At 34.4% G+C, this 26,829-nt stretch overlaps 3 protein-coding genes across 6 annotated transcripts; 1 reads left to right on the top strand and 2 right to left on the bottom strand.

Annotated features, from left to right (window-relative positions):
• Positions 1–1,853: 1,853 nt before the first annotated feature.
• Positions 1,854–7,060, bottom strand: LOC107421433 (signal recognition particle 19 kDa protein). 3 transcript variants are annotated; one of them, XM_016030667.4, is made up of 5 exons: positions 6,796–7,057; positions 6,402–6,627; positions 3,829–4,009; positions 3,623–3,722; positions 1,854–2,401 (listed from the first exon to the last, which is right to left on the bottom strand). In XM_016030667.4, exons 3-5 carry the CDS (start codon positions 4,003–4,005, stop codon positions 2,271–2,273), a joined length of 408 nt encoding a protein of 135 aa, XP_015886153.1. In that variant the 5' UTR covers positions 4,006–4,009; positions 6,402–6,627; positions 6,796–7,057; the 3' UTR covers positions 1,854–2,270. The 3 variants fall into 3 exon arrangements, with proteins under 3 accessions (XP_015886153.1, XP_015886155.1, XP_015886156.1); XM_016030669.4 differs by having other exon boundaries at positions 6,402–6,588; XM_016030670.4 differs by lacking the exon at positions 6,402–6,627 and having other exon boundaries at positions 6,796–7,060.
• A 12,058-nt stretch (positions 7,061–19,118) lies between these two features.
• Positions 19,119–23,302, top strand: LOC107421440 (uncharacterized). Of its 2 annotated transcripts, XM_016030677.4 has the most exons (8): positions 19,121–19,307; positions 19,808–20,455; positions 20,683–21,060; positions 21,149–21,207; positions 21,490–21,583; positions 22,333–22,392; positions 22,605–22,654; positions 22,886–23,302. In XM_016030677.4, the coding sequence occupies exons 2-8, from the start codon at positions 20,003–20,005 to the stop codon at positions 22,908–22,910; spliced, it is 1,119 nt and encodes a 372-aa protein (XP_015886163.3). In that variant the 5' UTR covers positions 19,121–19,307; positions 19,808–20,002; the 3' UTR covers positions 22,911–23,302. The 2 variants fall into 2 exon arrangements, with proteins under 2 accessions (XP_024930744.3, XP_015886163.3); XM_025074976.3 differs by lacking the exon at positions 22,333–22,392 and having other exon boundaries at positions 19,119–19,307.
• Positions 23,303–24,601: 1,299 nt separating this feature from the next.
• Positions 24,602–26,510, bottom strand: LOC107421429 (putative pentatricopeptide repeat-containing protein At1g53330). The gene is made up of 2 exons (XM_025074971.3): positions 26,343–26,510; positions 24,602–26,133 (listed from the first exon to the last, which is right to left on the bottom strand). The coding sequence occupies exons 1-2, from the start codon at positions 26,401–26,403 to the stop codon at positions 24,824–24,826; spliced, it is 1,371 nt and encodes a 456-aa protein (XP_024930739.2). The 5' UTR covers positions 26,404–26,510; the 3' UTR covers positions 24,602–24,823.
• Between the last annotated feature and the right edge of the window lie 319 nt (positions 26,511–26,829).

Below are 26,829 nucleotides of genomic sequence, written 5' to 3'. Positions count from 1 at the left end.
TAAAATAAACATTTTTCCTTCCATAGCTATTTGTTAATTCTATCTCAGTTTTCAATAAAAAAATATATGTTTAAACTATATTCACACTATGAGAATTTTCAAGGGCAATTAGAAAAGTGTCAAAATTTGATAGTTAAATAATATTATTAATATATATATTTTTTCTATTTGACCTTCCTACAGTTTGGTCATGTAATGATTAATATCCATCATCCCATCAAGATTTAAAATTTCAATATCGATCGAAGGTTTAGAAAATAAAAATTTTTATAAAAATATTATAAAGTATCGAATATTGATAAAAATTTACAAAAAAATGATAAAAATTTATTTTAAAAATAAAAAATTTTATTTTAAAATTATTTTATTTAATTAATCAATTATTAAATTGATTATAAAAATTGCAGGAATGTTGAATATATATTATTTTTTTAACAAATTTACTTTATAGTAAGCTGAAATAATTATAAATAAATTATTATTAATAAAAATATGTAATATATATATATATATATATATTTGATAAAACTTGTTTATTAGTTAAGATAAAATAATTATTACAATTATATTATATTTTATAAATATCATCAGTACTCACAGAATTCTTAGGTGGTTGAAAATTATTAGTCTATTCCTCATTATCATTTTGAGATGTAAAATATAAAAATAATTATTTAATAATGTATCTCATTAATAATTTTTCATATAATTATATATATGTCAATTATTAAGGATCTTTTACTAAATACAGTTGTCCTTGAGTATAATATAGTCTATCATTTTTTTTATTTGTTTAATGTTATTAATTTAAATACTATCAATACCAATTTTATATAACATTGTATTTTCATATTATTATTTTTCATTCATATATAATCAACTATTAACTTGTAATTATGGAATTCTAATGAATCCATTTTATACAAAATATATAGCAAATATATATATACTTTATCAGGAAATAGAACCTATCAAGGTTATTTAATTTAATTCACTATATTTTATTTAAATAATTAAATATGTGAAAAATAATTAAAAGATAAAAAATTAAAGCACTAAAGTTAAATTGGCAAAATAATTTATTAAATATCAATAATATTTATGAAATTGTTATTTAAAAAAAAACCTTAAAAAATTTCATAGATATTTTTAAAATTTGTAAGAAATTTTTTGAAATTTTGATAGATATTATAGATTTTTTAACAAAATTGTTAAGGATTTAATATGGATATTCTTATGAAAATTTTTATGAAAATTTTGGTAAAATTTTAAAAATTTCGATGGATATCATGGATATTCTATTTATTTTAATTTGGAATCTAAATTTTTTTTTTAACCTTTTAAAAAAATTTGGATGAAAATTTCAAACATTTAAAACATTGCTCCCACCCCAATATCAAAAAATTATTTCAATTTGATATTACATGTTAAAGGTAATGATTGCAAAACCTGAAAAGAAAAATATCTGATTTTGTTTTTGTTTTTTTTTTTGTTTTTTTTTGTTTTTTTTTTTTTTGAAGATATGTTTTTTTTATTTTTTATTATTATTTGATTATTATAAAATTGAACATTCTTTAAAAGTAAGTACACCATGGATGTAACTGGAAACTTAGGCTTATTTTTTGAATTGTTATAGATTATGAAAAAAATCAGCAAAAAATTCGCCTAAACCAATAATCAAATCAATATTTACAATAAAATTATAAAATTTATATTTTATTATTTGGTATAAAAGCTTAAATAACCAAAATAAATATAAATGATTATTTATATTTGCTGGTGAAATTCGAACCAGCTCATAGATTAAGATGTTGATGCCTCTAACTACTCCTCATATTTTAGCTTTTGAAGGAGATTATAAAAGAATTTAAAATATATAAATTTAGCAAACACTACATTTAGTATAGAATTCTTCTATAAGCCTAACATGGAGATTTAAAAGCAACCCAAACACACACTTAAGCTTTCTTAAACTCTACCTTACAATTTAACTATTATTGGTGAATAAGAGAGTAAACTGCCTCATTTTCTAACATACAATAGGGAAAGTGGTTCCAAGAAATGTCTGTTTGTTAACCAATAAACATCAAATGTATTCTACCACTACTGACCGCATATAGTTTTTTCTTTTAATACAAGTGTTCCAACTTTCATACTCAAATATTCCTCACAAAAATGTTTCAATCCATTGAGAGTTGAGAGATGACCATCCACGCCGGTAGAGTTTTGATATCAAAGGAAACTCCAGTGCTGCATTATTGTTAATTAAGCTATCTCTTCTTTTTTCCACCCTTTCCAGATTTAGAAGATCCAGCAGTTGATGTAGATGCAGGCTCCTGCTTCTTAGCTCTACCAGGATGTCTTGGAACTAATTCGGCCACTCGGAGCATCAGCTGCTTCCCTGTAGTACAAAGCAAAAGCCAGTTTGTCAAATGAAGCAACATCTCATCCAGAATATAACTTAAAAAGATAAAATAAAAATAAAAATAAAAAACAACAAAATTTCAAACTTCCATTCAACTTTGCCTGACTGGAAAACCAAGTCAAGTCTTGTTGAGCTTCACTTTCTTTCTGAATCTGACAATATTAAAAATCTTTAGTTCAAAGACAGCACAAATTCCTTAGAACACCCCCATCCCAACAAAAGAAATATATATATGTGTGTGTGTGTGTGTGTGTGTCTATAAAGAGAGGAAAAAAGAACACTAAGTAGGGGAAATGTTCTTGCGCAAGAAAACATTGGATGGCAAAAATAGGAACAAGTAGGGGAGATGTTGTAGTGCAAGAAAACAATGGATGGTAAAAATAGGAACAAATGCTGATCATTTGGAAAGACTGTTAACAAATCAGAGCATCCTCTCCTTATAGTGGCGAACCCTGGAAAAGCAGGATTTCAATAACCTCTGTCTTACGCTCATCCAACTACAAAACCTATGAAAATGGAAGGATACTATAGGCAGGAAATCTATTTTCTAAGCCATCAGTAGAAACCATATTAACTCAAAGGTTCAGAAGGCACCACATGCATCTTTTCAGAAAACAAATTAAACTTCAAAAACCTTAGCAGTGCATGTTAATTAACTACTAGCTGAATGTGGTTAACATGGTTTGCAAATGCCTGAAAGTGAAAGGAGAATAAGTTTCAAAAATGGCATGCAAAAACAAAATGAGGAACTAAAGTCACAGATAAGTTGGATTCTGACCCCTCCCCTCCAACAATGTTTAGGCAAAAAAGAGCAAACGGAGGAAGAAAAAAATTGGAAAGCCAACGAAACTTTATCAGAAGGGTTCAACTAACAAATTATCAGTTTCAATGGTATCAATATTTTTCTACTAAGAAGTTTGTGCATAGGAGGTATTACCACCAATGGTGAATTTAAGGCAGGTCCATAGAGTAATACATATTAGTCATGTATAATGATTTTACATGACTATTACCTTTGGTAGGCCAGTTTCACATCCCCCTCAAGGATAATGGCATAAGAATGCTCAAGATTTTTGCTCTTCCCAAACTATTGTTAAATAATTGATTACTTTTTTGGAAAAATTGACAGAGAAAACAATTATAAACCTGTCTCCCAAGCCAGCTTATCTATGGAGTTAGTAATAGAAGGATCCTTACGAGAAGAGATGGCTGGATTGTAGAGTGTCCCATCCTCCTTTTTGAGCAACACCCTTACTCTCCCTATTTGCATGAAATCACGTGGATATGCTTTATCTATCTGCAGCAGAAAAAAAATAAATAAATAAAAAGGTAAAATAAAATTGTATAAATAAATTTTCAACCATTAGAGGGGACTAATATATCTCTAGATTTTAAGAAGAGACCTCAATTGCAAATGGGAGCTTGAAATGGCTGCAGCAATCACCAATCTCAGCACACGTGGGATTCTCACATGCCTTGCTCAAACAAATTCGCCTCCCTTCAGCTATTGTTTTCTTTGAGTTTATATAAACCGGATAAAACACAACCCATTTCTTTATGTTGGGGACATCTCCATCCATGTTTCTGATATAACAAAAGTAACCCAAATATACCACATAATTGAAGAGGCAAATGGAGACAAATTAATTGCATTCCTCTTAAAAATGTTGTTTATTCATATATTGGACTAAACTAAACCAAAACCAAATTAAGTGTGTTTCTTTTGTTTTCTAGTTATTCTACATATGCTTGAAACCTCATATCAGAAGTGAAGAGGGCATAACAAAGAATTGAGAATTGAAAAAAAGTTGGATGCAAATATCACATTCTCTGACCAAATCCAGAAAATCACGAGGTCAAAAAACACTACTAAGCAGATCAAAGGAAACACTGAACAGACAATTCCTCAGACCCTTACACTGGCAGCACACTCCATAAGTAGGAGAAAAGAAGAAAAAGAAGTGCCCTTAGAAAGCCCTTGCTCTGAACCTTGATTGATCCTTATGACTTTGCTTGGGTTGTGATCTATACCTACTGGCTAGTACAGTTCTGGCCAAGAACATTATATTTTAAATATATAATCTCAGGGAACAAACTGGTTGTAATTCCACACCAGTAGGATTGAATCAAGATAAATGAGATTTCATACTTAGCCAACTCCTATACCAAAACTGTTCTCAATCCAAAGCGACAAAAATCTTCCTACTCTAGGTGCAATAAGCAAAAAAAGCATGGTTTTCATTTTTGGGTTTTAACTCTAAAAATGAACATCATAGACACACACAACTCATTTAAGCTGATGTCATATTTACAGCATATGATTCACCTTCAAAATCTTAGTTACCAAACAAGTATTTAATTTACAAAAAGAAAAATACTTATATTCCTATATTTTTTTTAGTACACATGTTCTAATTGTGTTAACCCACCTAAATGAGAGTCCCATTACATATTACATATGTTTATATGCATTGTAATACTGGCATAACTATTTTGTTCATATCTGTGAGATTTGATCTCTTTGGAAGAGATCAAGAAAACACAGAGAGAGAGAGAGAGAGAGAGAGAGAGAGAGAGAGAGAGAGAGAGAAGAAAAGCTCAAGAAGAAGTGATCAATTTTGATCAATAAAAAAAATGATTAAAAGAAAAGAAAAGAAACTAACAACTTTAACTTAAATCTGAAACCTGTTTCTTTTAGTTATGTTAATGCCAGAATACCAACCGGTTCAACCACTTTCCATCGATAAATTTACCTTGTAAAAATGGAATGCAGGATTTCATTTTCCTTCTCTTTCTTTTTTTTTTTTTTTTTTTAATGTTTTTCTATGCATCTCAAGAAAGAGAGATCAGGGACAGATGATGTGGAATAAATAAACTGGTAAGAAAGGCAAGTTCAAGCAGTCATAATATCATCATATTGGGGCAGTTCCTATGAACAGACTAAGTTACAAAACTCTACAAGCCAGCAACTTATATAATCTCAAAAGAATTAATGCAACATTAAAAACTATTATTTGAGACCAAAAACCAAACATATTCAGGAACCTTGTTCACCAGAACTCTATACTATACCCCATACTCGTTCACCAAAACTACATCATCACTGACATCAACTTTGAAATTCTATGCCCAACGTCAATTCCAGAGTGGCAAATTTTAAACTAGTAAGTACTCATAAGAAAGTCTCCTTCACATATCACATTCAAACAATTTTTTTAGGCATTTTAAAGAAGAGTCCTTATTTGATAAGAAAAGATGATATTTTCACTTCTTAGTAGTAGTTTTAGGCTTGTAATTGATTTCTGTATGAGTAGGAAGGTTGTGAACCCTAAGCTCGATATTCATATTAAAATATAAAAAAAAAAAAAAAATTCTATCTTATTAATTATATGCAAAGCAAAATAATCATAAAGAAACAAACAAGCAATGATCCATCTGGGTGTCCTCCACCTTCCACACCTCTGCAAAAAAGCATTGCTTATTGAATTATCCCTACTGTTTTTTATTGTCATTGCTATTGCTTGTTTGTACCCATTACTGATTTTGACACATTGCAACAAACAGTTTTGAGAAAATTTCTCCACATATTCTATTTTGTAAACAGATTTCAGGCCCCTTACCAGATGACCTGAATTATCTCTTTAACTTACTTAAGGATCAAACCGGACTATAATTATAATTCAAGATCACTTCCCAAGTCATTTGGAAATCTGCCCAAGTTAAGCTAGCTTCCCACTTTTTTTTTTTTTTAATTTTTTTTTTTTTCATTTTCATCCTATTTTTGCACGCTGCATCAAGTGCTAAACCAAAATGGGTGCATAAATCTCTTCCTATATTTATTATTCTGCACCTAAACCCCAGAAAACAAATACACAATTTGCGAGAAACAAAACCGCCAAATAGCTAACAAATCTACATGCAAACAAAATAAACAAGAAACCACAGCAAAAATCAGAATCAGGAAGAGAGAAAGTACCTGAAAGCTAGCTAATTCTCAGAGTGTGATTCTTAGTGAGGGTTTCTTCTCTAAAAATTGAAGGAAGCAAGTGAATAATCTGAGATCGCTTTGCAGAAAATGCAGAAACAAAGATTGGTTTAAACCACTCAGCGGAAATGGGAAGGCGCGGTGGATTCGGGGATTATCGCCGGCGAGCGAAGACTGACTGTTAGAAGGTGTGGGAGAGCGATGGTGAGGCTTGGGTCTAGGGCATACAAGAATATCTCAATTTAAAAAAAAAAAAAAAAAAAAAAAAAAGACTCCGATTCGAAGAAAAATTCGATAACATACTAACAAAATGCCAACTAAACGTGTAGAGCTTTCGGAGCCAAACAAAAATCCAGAATAAAAGAGGGTCAGAATGAACAAGAACCTTGTGGATGTCGTACAGATTTCCACTGCGTTGATGGTAGATATAAAGCGGAGTCAAGACGGAAAGTCTTCGGTGATACGAGTGGTCCGGTGGTCGGACTGAGTATCTGACACTCCTTTACCCCTTCTTCTCCGTCGCGATGATGCTAGGTTTTGAGAGCCGAAATCGTGTTTCTCTTTTTTACGTTTACAAAAATCATTTTATTTTTATTTTTATTTTTCTTATTTTTTCTGTTTTTAATTAACCAAAACCGTCGCCCAAATTATTATTATTATTATTTTTATTATTTTTTTAAGGAAAAAAAAATGGAAATTTTCAATTAAGAAAAAAGGTTACAAATATCACCCTGTAAGGCAATATTTAGCCACGGGGGGCCAACTTCAAGCCAGGACTCTTAACAAGATAAAACAGTTGTATAGTTAGCTAGACTTAGCTAGACTATGGCTACAACATTAGTTTCTCTGAAATTAAATAAACACTTTAGATTTCCATGAGGAGAAAGCAAGGCTTTTAATCTTTTCCATTAGAAAACAATAGGGATCTAGATGTTCTCCAATAATTTCAAAGTTAACCAAACATACTGCAAGAACGCAGTCAGACACGATTTCACTATAGTTGAAATCTACTTCTTTACAAAAAATTAAAACCACGCCAATGGTAGTAAGCTCAACATGAAGGATAGATCATGATGCATCAAGGGGTTTGGCCAGGGCTCCCATAAGCTCTCCAATAGCATTCCTGATAACAACGCCAATCTCAACCTTCATAAAACCTGATTTAAACGAAGCGTTAACGTTAACTTTTAGCTTATCTCCAAGCAGTGGTGACCAGTGATGATTGACATAAGCCTGCCTTCTTTCCACTGAAACTTCCATAGCCTCTTTATACTTAATATGCAAACGTGTCATTGAATCCAGTAGAGCCACGTCTGGCTTAACAAAAATTCCATGCACCTTGGCATTTCTTCAATTCCACAAGCACCAACATGTCTATGCAAACTTTTCACATTGGGAAGCTGGTAGAGTTGTGACTATCCAAATACGAAGAGTCGCAAAGGAATCATATATTCCATCCTTAAGATTATAATAAAAGTCAAGTTGTTTCCAAATCCAAACCACACTTGCACACCACCATAAGGCATGCAATTCGGTTTCATCTGTAGAAAAACAAATGGGACATGTGCTACTGTTTCCAATGTGTCTCGACGCTAAAGAGTAGAAACAAGGAATCGCGTGGTTACAACAATGCCAGAGAAACATCTTAACTTTGTTAGGGACATCTAATCTCCACGGAGAATGCCACCAAAACATAGATCGGACATCACTAGGTCCATTAATTGCAGTGCTCAGACCAATCTTCCTAGCTTCCCAATAGCCTATTTTGACAATATAAACTCCATTTGCATCATATTTCCAAGCAAAACGGTCCAAATAACCATACCCACTGATAGGTATGTTGATAGGATCCGCCTCGGGAACCTTCCCAGGATCCCCCGGGTGGCCCCGCCTAATGAAGTCCCACTGGACAATCCCTAGAGAATATCCAATGGAACCTTATCTTAAAACGTGGACACCAAACACAAGCGATAACAATAATACCTCAATATGTATATAAAATAAATAAATAAATAAATCTACAACAGCATAAAGTCTACAACCGGTCTACTGTACTACAGTCCATAACTACATGCATAAGTACCATGGTCTCTACTGAATCTCATATCTAAAATCAGAGCATTGTAAAAGTATCAACGAAGTCCAGGAGTACAAATAAGTAATAAATAAATTCAGAAGATAACAGTAGATAAAGGAAAGATAAATACGGCTGCTGTCGTGGAAGGAACAAAACGATAAGCTGTGCGCGAGGTAGACTGCTACTAGCTGCCTATGCCTAATAAAACATGAAATACAGAAATCTCAGTGAGTGGCATAATATAATAGAAAAATAATGATTTATTTCTGAAAAATCTTTCTCTCAAGACCTCTCATTCCACTCGTTTGAAAAGTTCCCCGTTTAAAAATCATTTCACAAAATCCAAACTTATACCCCAATTAATATCATAAAACCCGATGGTCAAAAGTATGAATGAATGATCATTGTAATATTATGAAATGTCTCAAATCAAGATATAAACATTTGAGCATAAAATATAATAAATACAGTTCCACCAAATAAATATGAAAGTACAAAAATCACCACAATATTTATCAATCAACAATATATACAAACATATACAATGTACTATACGATGTACCAATTTGCAAACCGTAGGATACATCCACCTCACGACCCTAAAAAAATACCACAGTAAAATATATTCACCATAAACCAATTATAAGCACCAAAAATTTTGAAGTATTTGATCATGCTTAAACTCATTTGATTTTTAATCTGCTTTCTCAAACCAAATAGTTTCCAAAATGATTTAAAACCTCAATTTAATTACCAAGATATTTAAATACCACAAGTCCACTTATAGACCCATTGAAATTGAAAATCACTTAAAATATTATCAAAAGTCACATAAAATGAAAACACATATATGTAAAAGAAAATCCTCATGTATCCATAGAATGAACATTCAAATCAAACGATAGGTATAAGAAAAATACTCAAACCACATATATATATAATACTATATACCCAAAATATTTTTAAAACTAATAACTACTCACAGTACTGTAGATGCTCATGTCTGCTCCTTTACAGGATCGCCTCCAGGCTCAACTCGAGTGCCTGTAATATAATAAAATATTTTTCAGGCTCCAAACGACTAAACCAAAGACAATTGTATAATCCAAACGTCTCAAAATAATTTACAGTACTACAAAATTGCATAAATTGGACACCGGACAGTCCAATTATACCGCGCGTCCTTAGGATCCGATATCCAAAATTGGGAATTTTCACCCGAAGCCTAATATTTCGAAATCGAACCACTTGATGGGTCCTAATAATATCCAATTTCACTAATTCACTCCAATTTTAACTAATTTGACCAATTTTGTCCAAACACGGTCCTCAACTTATCCAAAAATTAACTAATTGATCCAAAAATGAAAAAATTATCAAATGACCTCCAAAATTCACAAACTTGACGGAAAGCCCAAGAGACAAGGAACTCATCAGTATGCTTACCTTGGTCCAAAGTTTCCTCCAGTGGCAGGAAAACACTATTGAAGCATCGGCCAAACTTCCCGTTGTCGGATCTTTCAAATGGTGAGGAATCTAGACAAAATAACCACGGAAATGAGTTCAGAGGGGTCAAAAATAGTGGAAAAAGTGTATGGGTTGGCCTGAAACGACCAAGAAACGAGAAAATCCAATGACCCGTCTCGCCCGCCACCGTGGACTTCGTCGGCCCGATCTGGGAGCGTCCGACCGCTTCTTGCTGTGAAATTTCACGACTGAGCTCACCTTCAAGTGACCTTTCTAGTTGGCTGGCGTGTGTAAGTGGTGGTTGGCCGAAAATGGGCAAAAACGGCAGTGATCCGATTTGACGGTAAACGGGTCGAAACGACCCAGTTCGGACCCATGGGTCTGAGGAGAGAATTTCTCAGGTTTTGGGGAAGAAATAGGTATTTTGGGCTTTGTTTCTTGTTTGACACGCTTACCTAGGCTTATATAAAGCCTTGGATCACTAACAGACAAAAACTGGGGACTGGCTTAGACACTGATTTAAAACTTATGCTTAAAAATTCTTAGAACCATAACTTTTTATCCGTAACTCAAAATTTGGCGTGCCACCAGTCTATGAACTCATATCGACGAGATCTACACAATGGTACCTCAGTCAAACAAAAAATATTGGCTATGGAAAAAGTCAACTTGAACCCATATATTGTTCACTTGGTTAAACTTAGTCAATTTGGTCAAACTTGTTTAATTATGTATATTTTTTGGTACGGGGTGTTACATATGTGCTGAATTATTGAAGCTTCATCAATATTGAAAATTGAATTTAGTAAATTCACATTCCAACCACCAGACTCTAGTAATAGACTAACTACACAAGAATTATCATCTAACACTCGAGGTGATAGAATATGAGAGGACCTTAACCTTAGCAACTAGGGATCCTTATAAATTTGAACAGGCTAACCATCACCAATATGCCAAATCCCTCCACTTTTTAGCACTCTTCTGCCCTATAAAATGCTCCGCCATGAGTGTGAAGGTTAAGAACCCAAATTTGATTCCCAAAAGGAGCAGCAAGGAAAATACCTCACCTTTAACACCCTAGATACCAATGAACTTAGAAACCTGATAATCTTCCAACATTGTTTTGCTAATAATGCTCTATTAAACTCCTCAAAAGACCTAAAACCCAACCCACCCATAGCCTTAAATTTTGTAAGCTTAAACCAGCTTGTCCATGCCACTCTTTTTCGACCCTCATACAAACCCCACCAGAAATGGTTCATAAGACTAGTTAGATCATTAACCAGCTTCTTTGGCAATCTAAAACAACTCGTACTATAAGTAGGAATGACTTGTGCTACTACTTTAATGAGGATCTATTTCCCTCCTCCGAATAGTAGTTTTCCATTTCAACCTTGTAACTTATACCAGACTCTAGTTTTAATTGATTGAAATAGCTCCTTCTTTTTCCTCCCAACAAATGAAGGCAAGACAAGGTACCAATTATTACCCTCATTCCCTTGAACCCGAAAGGATTGCGTTATAAAGTCCCTAGTAGATTGTGAAGTATTGGAACTGAAAGTAATTGCTGACTTTTGTAAATTGGTCTTTTGCCCCGAAGCATTTTCATCCTAGTGAAGGATTCATAAAATTGTTTGGCAATCATGTTGAGCTGCTCAAGCAAATAACAATGTATCATCAGCAAAAAATATATGAGAAATGATAGGAGCAATGAGAGCTACAAACAAACCAGTAAGAACCGAAGAGGATGTAGCTTTCCGAAATAAGGCAAACAAACAGTCCTTCTGAACATATTAGAAACAAATATGGGGACAATGGGTCACCCTGACGTAAACCTCGTGTAGGTTTGAAAGAACCCATTTCTCTACCGTTTATCAATATCGAGTATGAAACTTCTGAAACACATCTTATCACCAAATTGATCTAGCTTTGTTCAAATCCCATCTCTTGCATCATCCATATTAGGAAACTCCATTCAACACGGTCATAGGCTTTACTCATGTCCAATTTGATGGCCATTAAACCTTCAAAGGTATGATTTCTTTTAGCAATCATATGCATATACTCAAAGGCTACTAATATATTATCCGTGATTTGTCGGCCAGGAACAAAGGTAGTTTGTTCTTCTGATATGATGTCCACCAGCAGAGGTTTAAGCCTATTTACAATCGTTTTAGAAATAATTTTGTACAAGACAGTACATAAACCGATAGGCTTAAAATCCGATACATAAACAGGCTCATTTACTTACGGAATTAAAACAATGAGGGTGTGATTAATATCTCCCATGTCACCTCCATCATTAAGCACACGCAAGCAAGCTATAGTTAATTTATCACCCAGTGTTAGCCAATATTTATGGAAAAAGAGTGCAAGAAGACCATCGTGCCCTGATGCTTTTGAAGGGTACATTTGGAATAAACTAATCCTGACTTCATCTGCTATAAATGATTTAGAAAGAGAGTAAGTCATGGCCTTCGTGACCCTGCCTTGAACTCCAAAACTAAGATCACCACTCACCCTAAAGAAATAAAAAGAGACTAAAAATACTACAGAAAATCGCATGTATGGACTACTGGTTAGTCACCCATTATTCATTTGCATCCCTTATTCCACATATTAAAATTTTCCATCTCCAAGAGGTTGCATAGTTATGAAAATATCGAGTATTATGATCCCTTACACGCAGCCAAGACAACCAAGAATGTTGCTGCCATCTTATCTCCTCCTTCTCAAGCAGACAATCAATTTCTTGTTCAATATTGTGAAGAGAACTTATGTTTTGCTCAGTAGGAGTCTTGGACTGAAATTTAGATAAGGTTTGGTAACAGTGCTGTAGACGAGATTTGATATGGTTAAAATTGTATCTGTTCCAACTCATTAGTCTTCTACCACAAGAAGATAAGCATGAGGTAAATTCTTTCAAGTTAGATAGGGAGCTTAATCTTTCAAGTAATTTTCATGAAGAATGCCGTGATGAAGCCTTAGGGTTCCTATAAAAACCAATCATACGAAACAAGCCTTTGGTAGAATGCTGTACTAGAGCGTCAATATGACCACTAGAGTAAGATTTGATAGATATATTAATCTCACATTTCCAAAGAAGGGCTAAACCTCCGCGCAAACCTACACGTTCAACACCAAAACATCCTCCCAATTTGCATTTAAGTCGATATATCTCAAGCTGATGTGAAGAATACTTTGTTTCCATAATGAAAACAATGTCAGGGTCCTTAGTTTTGAGCATTTGGTTAAATGCTCTGAATGTCCAAGGATTCCTTAAGCCTCGGACATTCCAACTAAGTATTTTCATGGTTCATAGTGGGGCTAGTCTCCAGACCCTATTACTTTGGAAGAAAAAACTTCTTTTTTATGATAATCAACCTTAAAGCATTTATTAGTGGTTGTAGTTTTATTATTGGAACATCTGAAATCTTTAGAGCCAAAGGCAGTATTCTTCCCCCGCACACGAGGCAAAGGAGGAGGTAATGCAGAAGAATATTACTTACAGGTTGATTTGCTGTAGCAAAAAGCACCGTGTTATACATTTCTGATTCCATGTCAGCATTTTTTGTCACGTCATCCACAGTAGTACCTGCTAGTTTAGATTAAATTTCCACATCAGCAGTTGTAACTTCCATAGCTAGTTGCAACATTCTAGAACCGCCTTCCTAAAGGGACGGTTTCAAAACTGCTACCAATGGTAATTGATCTAATGGAGGGAATTGGGTACGAGACAACGGTGATATGTCAGCAGGCTTCTTGTCAGTACCCGTTCAGAATTCCTCCCGGAACCCTAGACAAGCCCCGATCCCAGGGAAATACCACTGAACCTTCCAACGGAAAATCCGGCAGCACCTCCCCTAAGGGTAGGACTTACCAAAAATTACCTGCACTGAAAACACACTTCTAAAAATCACCCCCTTATTCCTCCCACAAAACTACAAGTTGTTCCACAAGTTTACAGCACTTCTCAACAATAACAACAGTCCAGTGCATAAATAAAACATAAGTTTCCTAATAGTATACAGAGCTTTATGAAGTGCTAATCAACAGAAATACAACAAAGATGAAAGAAATAATACACTGAAATGAAAGAGTACAAAGGTACTTCTCGAAACACGATAACAGCGGAAAATTGGTTCGCTCCAGAAGAACGTCTACCACCACTTGCACTTAAGGGAACGGAACTTGAAAACGTGAGATGCTAATCATCTCAATGAGTGACCCTAACTACTGAACACTTTAATGATAATAATAATAATAATAATAACAATTAAGGGAATTGAATAAATACCAACAATTAGTAAATAAATAATAATAACTGTTGGAAATAAAAAATTTCCCTCAAAACTCTCATCAGTCACTCCGTTTGAAATGTTCCCCTTTTAAAACAATTTCACAAAACCCAATGTACGTACTTTCCGAAAACCAAGGGATTAAACCATTTGATAAACGATAAATAAATAAATACATACCCCAATATATAATTAAAATGTAATAAATTATAATAAATAATTTTTGAACACCTTTGGGGTTTGAAACATTATTTGAAAATTACACTTGACACATCACACCATATACCTGTGATGCCCTTCGATACCCAGCGTCTCGAGCATCGACTGGCGGGGAGGTTAAAGAGAGAAACTTGCAAACGGCACTTCGGCGTCCCGACAGTACCGCTGCTGAAACCATCATCCCGGCCAAGGAGGGGGGCTGCTGTGGCCAATAACAAACTTGCCTGCCCACGGTCCAATGGCAACTACGGGAGAAATAATACTTGCGCGCTAAACCACATAATACTTGCGCGCTACCACGTGTCCATACACCAGAACACCAATACTGTATGAGTGCGTCTAAAATAATCATTATTAATCAACCGTACCGTTTTCCAAAATTACCGTGGGAAATATATTAAATTCTCACACTTACCATCCCACATATTTTATTTAACAAATCGGTATGAAACATCGATAACAAATAAACCACAATTTTCTCGAAGTACGAGGTTCAACAATAAAAGTACCGCGGGCATAATTTATAAAATTTAAACAAATATTTTCATAAAATATTTAACCTAATTATGCCCGTAAATAATACTTAAAACCACGTACGATTATTACCGAAATATAATTTGCTCATGCATAATAAATAAATTAAACCACAATAAAATAATAATTAAATCGTACCACATGAGCATAATTTAAATACCAATTAAACATAATTAATTGCCCAAAATATTTTTGAAGGTGGGTCACTCACCTTAAGCGCGTAATCAGCTAAGATCCTCCGCAGGATCAACTCCACTACTCGTACGCGCACCTAAAACAATCACAGTGTACCAACCAAATATATTAATATTTTATTCGGATAATTCTCAAATGGGTACCCGGGGAGCGAACACCAAACGATATCTAAAAGTTGCGAGTTATATACCGAATCGAATCGAGTGATGAGGATCACGGATTCAGTCTTACTTTCCGGTGATCGGACCCGAGGTGGTCGGAATCTCGCCGGAAAGCTTTTCGGGTTTCAACTCCGCAATTCTCCCAAACCGTCGCGAATTAGCGGAAACAGATGCCGGATTCGGGTTCAGGAGGTCGAACACAGTGGACAAGGGCCGGCGGTGAGACTGGGTACTCACCGGAACAATAACTTCCGGCGAGCCGCTGCGGTCACCGGCAACCGTCGTCGGCGGCGGTGCGTGCGGTAGCCGTTGGCTGAGATTTTTTGCAGATTTGTAGATCGAGGGGAGAGGAATCAAACGGGACCGGCGGTGAGGCAAACGGAGGCCGGACGGCGGAGAAATCGGGGTTTGAAGAATTTCGGCCCCTCTCCGGAAAAAGCTCCGATCCCGGCGCGTCGGAGGTCCGGTGGCCGTGAAATTTGGTGGGTAGGCCGGACTTGAGGAGGTGATGAGGGCTGGCTGGCGCGTGTGGCCGGAAAATGGCCGGAAAGGGGTCAATCGGCGGTGGCCGGTGGTGGAGGGAAAAATCGCCGCTGATCTTCGCTGCCTCGATCCGGGCGCGTCTGGCGGCCAATGGCCGTGAAACTTTGGGGTTTTGCCGGAAACGGGGAGGGGCGTCCGTCTGGCCGGCGCATGTAAGGTGAATCGGCGGGAAAATTTAAAAAATTCCGGTGGCCGGTCGGACTCTCTCTCTCTTTCTCTCTCCTCTCTCTCTTTCTCTCTCTTCCCCGAGATTTTTGTCAAATAAAAGCCACCATGTGACACTGTTCATTCCACATGGACCAATCAGGTGATGACACGTGGCGTCACTGTGCACTTAAGCCAGATATAATAAAATATTACGGTATCCGGCGAATTTCAAATGTCTATAACTTTTTAACCAAACGTCCGATTCAAGCGTGCCGCTAGTCTATGAACTCGTATCGACGAGTACTTTACAACCATACAAGAGTCAAAACGAAATTACACCACAAGAAAAAGTCAACTCCCGGCACCTTTTGGACTGTTTGTACCTCAACTTGTTTTGCCCATAACTTTCAAACCGTAGCTCCGTTTTCGACGTGCTACTAATCTACGAACTCGGGGCATCATTCACTTCGCCACGATACCCTGGTCAACTGGAACAAAAAGTCAACTTTTGACCCGCTCGGTCAAGGGTCAACCTCGGTCAACGTGCACGGATTCCGGTGCGATTTGGGACGGGGTGTTACATTCTTGTAAGCTTAATTGTGGTGTGAAGGATCCAAAGAATGAGAAGATACTGCATTAGAATAATCAATTTTTGAAGCCTAATGTTGTCTAAAAGATTTTCCACTGCTCATTAGAGTAATGGAATGATTTGCACACAACGAAGCACCATACTGTTCGCCCTGACCGTCTTCCCTCATAGAGTAATCCTTTTGTGTGTGATCGAACAAACCACAACAAAAACAAAAGTCTGGTAATTTCTCATATTGAAACTCCACCCAAAAAGATTGTTAGTTAACCATGTCAATTTTCATGTCTCGGTGTAAGGGTTTCCAAATGTCTAAGCAAACTTCCACACGCATGAACTTCCCAAAACATAGCTCATCCTCAGCAAAGTCAACCATAATACATTCACCCAAGTGAGAAACAATCGCCTCCCCCACAGCTTTTGTCATACAATGCAAAGAAACATTGTCGACTTGGACCCAAAACAGAGCATTTTGAATAGAAATTGATCGTGGGATGACTGATCCGGAAACTTCCTCAGTCAAAACCAATGATTTTTCAAAATGCCATGGTGCACCTTGGAAGACCTGTTCTTTGTCTTTTATGGTAATAAAATGACAAAGAAAAGTTGCTTCATTAAGTTTTTTAAATTGCACCAAACAAGAATTACGCCATAAAAAATACATCATGTCCACAAAAGCACGCTTATTGAAACGTGATCTGGTGTAAACTTGCACCAAAAGGCATTGATGTAATGAGTGCACATCAATTTGATCTTCACGTTTAATAACCATAGTAGTACACTCATTTGTATTTAGATGTAATCGTTTCTGGAAACTTGTAGTAACTTCATCCATAGGCAAACAGGAAAAGAAAAACTCCTTACAAGAATAAAGGAGACTAGAAAATTCCCACTGTCACGATAACGTGAGAAACGAACCTCTCATGTAGAGAGACAAGGTAATCTGCCCCCAGTTGGAAGTACAATCATTTGTTCACTTTAAAAAAGGACACATCAATTTCCCCCAAATTTGAAAACGTGTTTATCCACACATTTGCAAATACGGATACAAAATTAAATCAAATTAATGTTTGATTAAATTTGTAAATAAATAAGAAATATATATAAACATTTATCATATATAATAAAAATAATTTACTTAATCACCTCAACCAGAATCTTTTTAAATCAATCTTTATTAATTTTTTTCTCTTTTACCACGTGTTCGAGCTGATAATTTCTCTATTATAAATAGCTTATCAATTTTATTTACTAATTAAATCAACTTCATTTTATATATATATATATATATATATATATATATATTATAATTAATAAAATTGTTTTTTTTAAAATAATATAAAATTCTTTATAAATTAATAAATATTTATTTATCAATAAATTATATATTTATCTATAAATAAATTACACCTTTAAATTTATAAATTTTATAATGTTATAAATATTAGTTTATAGAAGTTCTACTGTATATTTATCTTCTTATTTTGGAAGTTAATTTGATTTAATTTTAAAATTAAATAGGGATTTATGAAAAAAGTGGTTTTTTATAAAAAAAAATAAAATGAAATAGAAATAGAAACAAAAATATATATATATATATATATATAGAAAAGAAATAAAATATGTTATTTTATTAATATTGATCATATATATATATATATAAATTATTCTAAGGCTGTGATTTATATAAATAGGTTTTTTGTTCACATTGTCACTTATGATTATATAAATGTTTGAAAATAAGATTGATTTAATTGGTAAGCCATTTATACTTAAGTGGAGAAATTATTATAAATGTTTAAAAAAAGAAAAAAGTAAAAAGAGTTTTTTTTTTCTTTTATTTTTTTCTTCTCTTCAATCAAGTGGAGATTCTTACGATAAATAGCACTTTTTCTCTTGAGTTATCATTTATTTTATGCTCTTTTATTTTATTTTATTTTATTTTTATAATATTTGCATTTTATACATCAAACTACAAATTTAAGCTCCTCCACTTATTATTATTTTTTTTGTTTTTAACAAAAGTGAAAGGATTTAAACTTGAAATGATTTGGTTGTATTATATATCTACGATATCTATAGCAAATTTTATCAAATTTAGGAAACAAAATTTTATATAATTAAACTATTAAAACTTTAATAAAAATTCGAAGAACGTGAGAATGAAATGTAGGACCCACAGTTGCTTTCTGTCTCTTTTTCTCTTCCTTAGAAATTTTTTTTTGGCGAATTCTTTCATTAGCATTCTTGTGAAGCAAAGAACCAGCAAAAGTAAGCAATCTCTCCCTTCAAAGAGTTTTCACTATTATTAGTCATAAGTTACTGCTTTTCTTAGTGCTTATTAATATGGCCACTCGTATTAGTGTGTTTGATTACTGAGAAAACTGGACAAGGGAAATATTGGAATTTGTTAATTGAGAATGTAGGACCCACAGTTACTTTCTGTCTATTGTTCTCCTCCTTGACATTCTTGCGAAGCAAAGAACCACCAAAAAGTAAACAATCTCTTCCTCCAAAGGGTTTTCACTATGAATATTACTTGTCATAAGTTACTGCTATTAATATGACCAGTCGAATTAGTGTGCTTGGTTGCTGAGAAAACTGAACAAGATACAAATTCGTTTGTTAATTGAAAATGTGATGAATCACCATCTTCATCATCCTCAGGTACTACAAATTCGTTTGAAATAAATGCAACTGTCAGATCATTGAGTAGAATGCATTTTTTATTAGTTATTAATTTGGACTGGTTTGCTCATAATCTCTCTCTCTTTTTTATTTTTAATATATATATATATATATATAGTTTAATATGGATAACAAGTAGAAGAAAAAAAAAAAATAAACAATTGTAATTAGTAGCAAATCTGTAACTACGTGTGGAACATTTGACCATTTCAAGTTAATGTTGAAAAAACAGTATCAGTTGACTGTTTCATACGTTTTGCGGAGCAAATGAATGTATAATAATTGATCTTAACCTTAAATCCATTAAATGAATGCAAGTTATTTATTTATTTTTTTTCTTTTGATTATATGATCATATGGGATTCGAACTCTGGACATTCGCTTAATGCCACAAGGCTTTTTGTTTTATTTTTATTTTTTCTCAAATTTTTTTATTGTATGACTGCTCTGTAATTTTCTTTCTATTTGTAACATCCTAGGCAAGTCATATAGATACACGGAATTCTGGATGATGGTTCTATATCTTTTGGAAAATTTGGTAATGAGTCGCTTGGGAAAAATGGTTAGTTTTTTCTCACAATCAACGACAAGAGGGGCTCCAAAAGTTCAAGGACCTTGGATTTGTTTATCAGAAGAAGACTTGCTGTGAAGAATATTATAAAAGAGTTAGAGCTATGAATTCATCACGATCAGAGAAGCAAGAAACCATTCAACCTGATCTTCACCAAGATGTGAGGACTAACACTACACACGAAGGAAATGTCACCAAACCTACTGTTCTTGACGGCGAAAAGAACTTTGGACACTTCAATGAAATTCGAAAATTTGATAGTGATACTAGTTCCGACTTTGATTCTTTTGAAGAAGGCATTGTGGATGAACCAGAAGAAGAAGCTACCGGAGAACCATTTGGTTATTATTGGAATAATGACAACGAAAGGCTTAACATGGCAGCAACTAAAAGGTCCTTGTTTTCTATTGCAAATCATTCAATAGAGGAGGCTTTTTCATCACCTACTTCAACTATTGGTAGTTCAGAAACTGCCCAACAAGAAAGCCTTGCCTTGAGTTCTGTAGAAAACATCACCGGCATGCGAAAGAAACCTGTTCGGACTAGAAAACATAAGGTAAATATTCTGGTTCTTCTTGTTTATCTATCAATAACACCATCTTCTGCAACTAACTCAAGGAACATAAACTGCATATCCTTTAATTATCCACTGAAATTGAATTAATTTATTTAGGTATAATATAAGGTTGTAAGGTGGTGTTCAAGATTTTAACATGCTTCATTTTCAATTTTACATTGGATGATCTAATCTTGTTCGACTAAGTTAACGCTGTCATTTCGTAGGGAAATGCCACTTTAGCTCGAAACAAAACAAACCTAAGCTGCAAAACTACATATGATGCTATTCGGCCATCTGAGAAGAAAAAACCATCTCCAAAAAATAAGAATAGTATTAGAGACAGCAACAACAGTCTTGTCTTGAGCAATCAACGCACATCTAATGCTGGAAGGCGGGGTACTGCCGTCCATGCTTTGTCACAAAGACAACTTTCTGAAGCATGCTCCAGTTCCACTTCATTGCCGAGGAACAGATTGCTAAATTCTTCTCCTACTAGTTCAAGTGATCATAGTTCAAGTGATCATACAAAGGCAAGTCAGAATCACCAAGATTTCGTAGACAACTTTTTTAGACTGCTGTCAATTGGTGTACAATCTGTTCAGGTAGGCATATCGTAATTCATATTGGATTAATAAGTAGATTTTCTGCTAATGTTTCTCCACCAAACCAACATTGCATTTACATTTACAGAGCCCTCCAAAGGAGAGAGCTGTTCTTGGTGGTTTGGAACACAAGGCTAGAGAAAACAGGTCAGGTCTTATAAACTCTATTTCTCTCTGGTTTGTCTTTGGAAACCTTGCATAACTCTCAGGACCTCTCTTTGTTCTTTCTAGAAAGCCCTTATAGCTGAGTGATTACCATATGCAATGAAAGGGTTGTTGATTTGAGAACAAGAAACCAAAACTCATGCAATGAATATTATATACAAACATCTTCTGTATGTTGTATTTGGAATTAATTCAAACTGATCCTTGTTCTGAATTTATAAGGGTTTGGAGCAGTTTTGATGTTGAACTGTTCCAATATACCAGGTTTACAAAGCTTCCTGTGCAGAATAAGTTGAAGCAAAACAATGGAGTTGAATTAGGACAAAGAAATTATATCAAAGAAAAAAAGCAAAAAGAGGTGATTGCCAACTTTTTCTTGGTAGGACCATCTATTAATGAGTTAAATGGCAACGTAGCCCTGAATTTTTTTTTTTCCCTCCTTTGGTGGTCAACTTGCTTCTTTTTCGTCTATTTGAATATGTTCTAGACACCTTGTGAGTGTTTCTTTACCGATGACAAGTAAAACAAGATTGGGATTATGTTCGCCCTTTTTGCTATTTTGTATATTTGGATAACTTATTCACTTCTTAAGGTCAGAAATTGTCCCTTTCTTCTGTTAGTGTGGGATTTTGAAATGGGTTTTTTGCCAGCAGGCAAATATCTCAAGGACCAAGCATTTGTCCATGCAGAGTTTCAATTACAAAATTATTCATGTTGATTTTTACCAGTAGCAGCAGCTACTGGCAGGTCCAGATTTGGTAGATTTGGATAGTCTTCTAGTATTTTTTTTTTTTTCTTTTGTATTAAAAAAGATAGTGTTTAAAAGCATACTTTCATTTTTGTCAATGTAGACTACAGTAGTAAACTATAAGGCAATGACTAAATTAGTGAAATATGATAGTATGATAACAATGAATATGATAGTATGATAATGCTCCAACTTTACTCTCCCAAATATGTTTTCATGTCTCTATCTGAGTTCTTCAAAATTATCTGGATCTCTGTTTTCGTGGCTTCAAACATGGATTATGAATTTCTTTTTATTTTGTTTTACTTGTCAAACTCTTAACATTGAACGTACTGATGTTGTGGCCATGTTGTATGTAGGTATGGCAAGACATAAGTAACGTAAAACTTGGAAGAGACCCCAAGTCTGCCACAAATAAGGTTTAATTTGGAAGAAAAAATGCTAATTTCTATTTTCTTTTTATATTTGTTTAAGTTAACTAGGATAATATATTTCATGAAATAATGCATATCCTCTGGCCATCTGAGCTACTTCCTTTTTTGTTTGTCTTGTTTTGTTTTTGATTTAGGTTTTCATTTTTTTTTTCCATGAAAGAAAGCAAGCTTAATAACATTATGATATACTATTTCAGAGTATAATATCGTTATCAGCACACTTGATTCATGGTCGAAGGGAACAAAGGTACGGTACCTTCAATTTTCTTACTGAAGCTTAATGGTCCTCTGAAAGCATGTTGAATTTGTTTCTGAAAACTTGTTCCCAATAAGAAATAGTACATTTACATTTTGGTTTAATTTACATGTATATGCTGAGGTCGAATACGATTAAGCAGGCAGTACTTGCACTTAAGAATTAACACGTCATTTGTGAATTGTTATTCATTCCTGCTTAAATTACTTAGTTGCCCTGCAGGCTCATGATGCCAAGTTGGAGTTGACAGAAAATAGGGCATTTGTTAGTTTTCCATAGCCTGCCAAATCTGTATAGAACTGTGCAGCACTAACACATTTGAAAGGGCTGCAAACAGGCACAATTGGATGGAAAATATTTACAAGAACTCAATCAAGCATGAAAAACCTAGGGAGTGAATTGGGCATCGAGATGGACCATAAGGCTTATTTCATGTAACTGATTTCTCAGAGGAAAGTAAATTCACGCCAGACTAACAAGTAAAAAGATATTTTTGCTTAGACTGCATCATCTGGCTCTCTAGAGCATGTAACAATGATATTTTTACTTAGACTGCATCAACTGGATTTCTAGAACATGTACTTACATTTAAAAGTTAACGGGTCTTTTCTAATGGATGCTTCATGCTTATTATGGTCGTACTTCCTGACAGGCTGATTAGCACTGTTGTGAAAGTAGAGTACTTGTTTGATGAGATTACAAATGAGTTGTTTTTTTATTTTATTTTATTATCATTTATACTATAATTATATAACAGAAGAATTAATTATTGATACATGAGAAATTCACATCAGAACCCACAAATATGCAAGCATAGTAAAGAAAGCCAAGCAGAAAGATGTCAAAAATTACAAATGTTACATGATCATTATACTTGGTAGCATTGCCAATGTCTATTACGAGAGAGGAAAGCATTACATGAAATTTTTTTTCCACAGCAGTGCAAAATCTGGACCCATTTGAATCTTGTTTAGCCAAAGTAACTCAATGAGAAAAAGAACAGAACCATGACTATCCAAGACAAGTATATTTGATTCTAACAAAAACAATAATTTTCCTGATGACATTAAAATATTGGATTCTAAGTACACATGAACAGTTACAGCACATTACACAAAAACAGCAGACGATACCAAGTATAACCAGCAAACAAAACCAGTTGAAATTTACATCCTTAGCTAGCTAACAGAACAAATTATGTTGCCCTCTTCCACTTTTGCTGGTCATTTTTCATTCAAAGAGGTAAAGCTTTACACAGCTTGACCCAGTTTCCAAGCTTGCAGCATGTACAACCTCCAAGTATCTTAAAGGTATCCAAAGAGAAACAATGCAAGCATGTATACAGCATTCATTACATTAACAAACGATACAGACAGATCAAAATAAAACAGGAAGTTATCTAGCAGAAACAATGTTTCTAAAGAATGTGGTATTATTAAATTCTCACGGCTAGTTTGGTAGCTAGAATTTTCTGGAGACTACGTGCCAATGTGAGTTGAACAAAAACAATGAAGCTAGGCTGAAATGAGTGATTCTCTAATGTACTTCAAATTCTTTTAAACATAGAAAAGCAATTTACAGATTCTAATTGATAAAACTTTGAACATAAGTGTGCCTTCTGTGGCTTGAGACTCTCGAAAAGCATTGACCTTATACTTAGGTATACGTCATTGCAAGTAAACAATGGCCTGAGGCACTAAATGTCAGTTAAAGACTACCTACAAAAGTGAACCAAAAAGCCAGTGTTCCAATTAAAACTAAGACATCATACTACAACTGTTCTGAGAAAGATAACTGGGGAGGGGTGAATCAATAAATGCCAAGAAAATTAGAATTATGACATATTATACTTATTTTTGTTATGATCAACCGTTGAACGTGAAACTCAACGAATTTTTTCTTTGGATACACATAAAATAAAAATAAAAATAAAATTGATCTGTGTGCAAAATGATCTTGTTATTCTTTTCTTCTATTGAGAGTCTTGAGGAAAATGATTCTCATCTCTTTAGCTGCCAGTGTACACAACAGGACATTGGAAAACAAAGGGGACAAAAAAATGCGTAAGAAAAGGACAGTACATGTTCACCAAATAGAATCTTCCAATTTTTATGGTTGATTGTAAACTCAAACTAGAGAACACATTCTCCAAGTCTCTGACTAAATTCCTGCCTGACATCTGGAAACATTTTCAAGTCTCCTATACACTGAAAAATTTGGTCTAAGACCCTTCTTAGTCATGTCAGAGAGAACACTTAGAGCGGTCACTACATTTCCTTTCTTCTGATGAAGGCTTATGAGCACACTGTAAATCATATTGCTTGAGTACCTATGTTTCAAACTTGTATCAACTACATAGTTATATGCCTCCTCATATCTCTGCATGTCAAAATAAGCCTTGACAAGGGCAACATGTGTTGAAACTCGAGGTTCAAGGCCCCTTGACACCATTCCATCAAGAAGCTCTTTTGCATACACAAACTCACCAAGTTTACATGAGTGGCAAATAAGTATCTCAAAGGTCAATTCATCTGGAGGACAATTCTTTTCTTCCATTTCTTTAAGTAATTTACTAGCTTCAGCACTTCCATTATTCTTAAATAAGGTACTAAGTATATAATTGTAAATGTTGACTGTTGGTTCACAACCTAATTGCCTCATCTCATCGATTATAGCCATTGCTCCTACGAAATCACATCTGCGGCACTTTTCCCTAATGATCATATAGTAATAAGACACTTTCCTCTCCGTCATCTGTATCACAAACTTGGCCATTTCAAATGATCCCAAAATGCTAAACATCTCAATCAAGGATTGAACTCCAGAATTTCCACAAGACCCACCAACTTCATTCAATACTCTTACCACTTTTCTTACAGAATCCATAACCAAAGGCTTGTCCAGAATCAAAACCGTTAAGAACCCAAATGCCTTTTGGGTCAGACGAATACCCCTTTGTGCAAAGCCATTCATAATAGAAAGCATTGCTTCAAAATCATTCAATCTCCCACAATTATCAATAACCAAACTACAAACGTCATAATTACTACATATATTGGGTTGTGAGCCTCTAATCCAGTCGAAAAAACGCAAAGCAGAAACTTTTTCACAATTCAACACCCCAAAAATCTGAAAAACAGAGGCAACAGAGAAACTTACATTTATTGAATCCAACTTGGACTCCAAATCATTCTCACCCCTTCTAATCATGTCAATGATTTCCGAAACTTGCTTCGGAGTGGCATTCCATCTGATCCTATCACTACCAGGATTGCCCATTCTCGAATCCTCGTTAGAACTCAAGCTTTCTAACAGCATGGATGAAAGAGATATATCAGACGACAGGGTCGACAATGACTGACAGCCTCCATGAAAACTAGGCTTAAGCAACCGCAGATTCACCAAGAACCCTCTATCACTAAAACTTCCGCAAGAACGTAAAAGATGTGAACTTTGTGAAGATGGGTGCGCTGGAGCACAAACCGAGGATGACCCAGATGAGGAATTCAACGAATTTAACGGAATAAAAGTAGATTTTGAGTGAAATTGAATGGAATTGAAGAAAATAGCAGAAGTGGGTACGGGAAAAACTGTATTTTTGGGAAGAAAAGCTAAGGGAATATAGCACTTTGAAGTTTCAGATATAAGGAAATAAGGATTGGAAGAGTTTAACAAGTACCTGTATTTGTTGTGGAGGTTTTGGATTGCCATAGTAGAGCTTTTGGCCTTCGAGATGACATTGAAGTTAAGCTTACACAGCAGAGAAAACATTGAGAAGGAAAATTGGAACTCTCGCTGGATCCTGATGTTCTCGGGTAGGTTTGCTTTCCGGGCCTCGACTCGACCCGGCTTGACTCATAAGGAAAAAAAAGGGAAAACAAGAGCAAAACCGGAATAGTAAGGGGGTTTTAATAGTAAACAAGATATACTAAGCATCTCCGACCAAATTTTGCATCAAAATGGTATAAAAGTTACATCAAACCGTAATTTTTCAATTTATTACATCATTTTTAATACAAAAAGTATTCTTTTACATTTTTTTTTATCTAATATTGAAGGTTGTTTTGTAAAATTTAAAAACTTAAATAAAAATAAAAAAATGAAATGAGCAAGAATTCAGTACATGAAGGCATTAAATTCGATGCGATACTATTTATTGTCACCAA

This window comes from Ziziphus jujuba, chromosome 5 (assembly GCF_031755915.1).
Source record: "Ziziphus jujuba cultivar Dongzao chromosome 5, ASM3175591v1".
Lineage (NCBI taxonomy): Eukaryota > Viridiplantae > Streptophyta > Magnoliopsida > Rosales > Rhamnaceae > Ziziphus > Ziziphus jujuba.
Note: the sequence above shows the minus strand (reverse complement) of the source record. Positions and strands in the feature narration are given on the sequence as shown.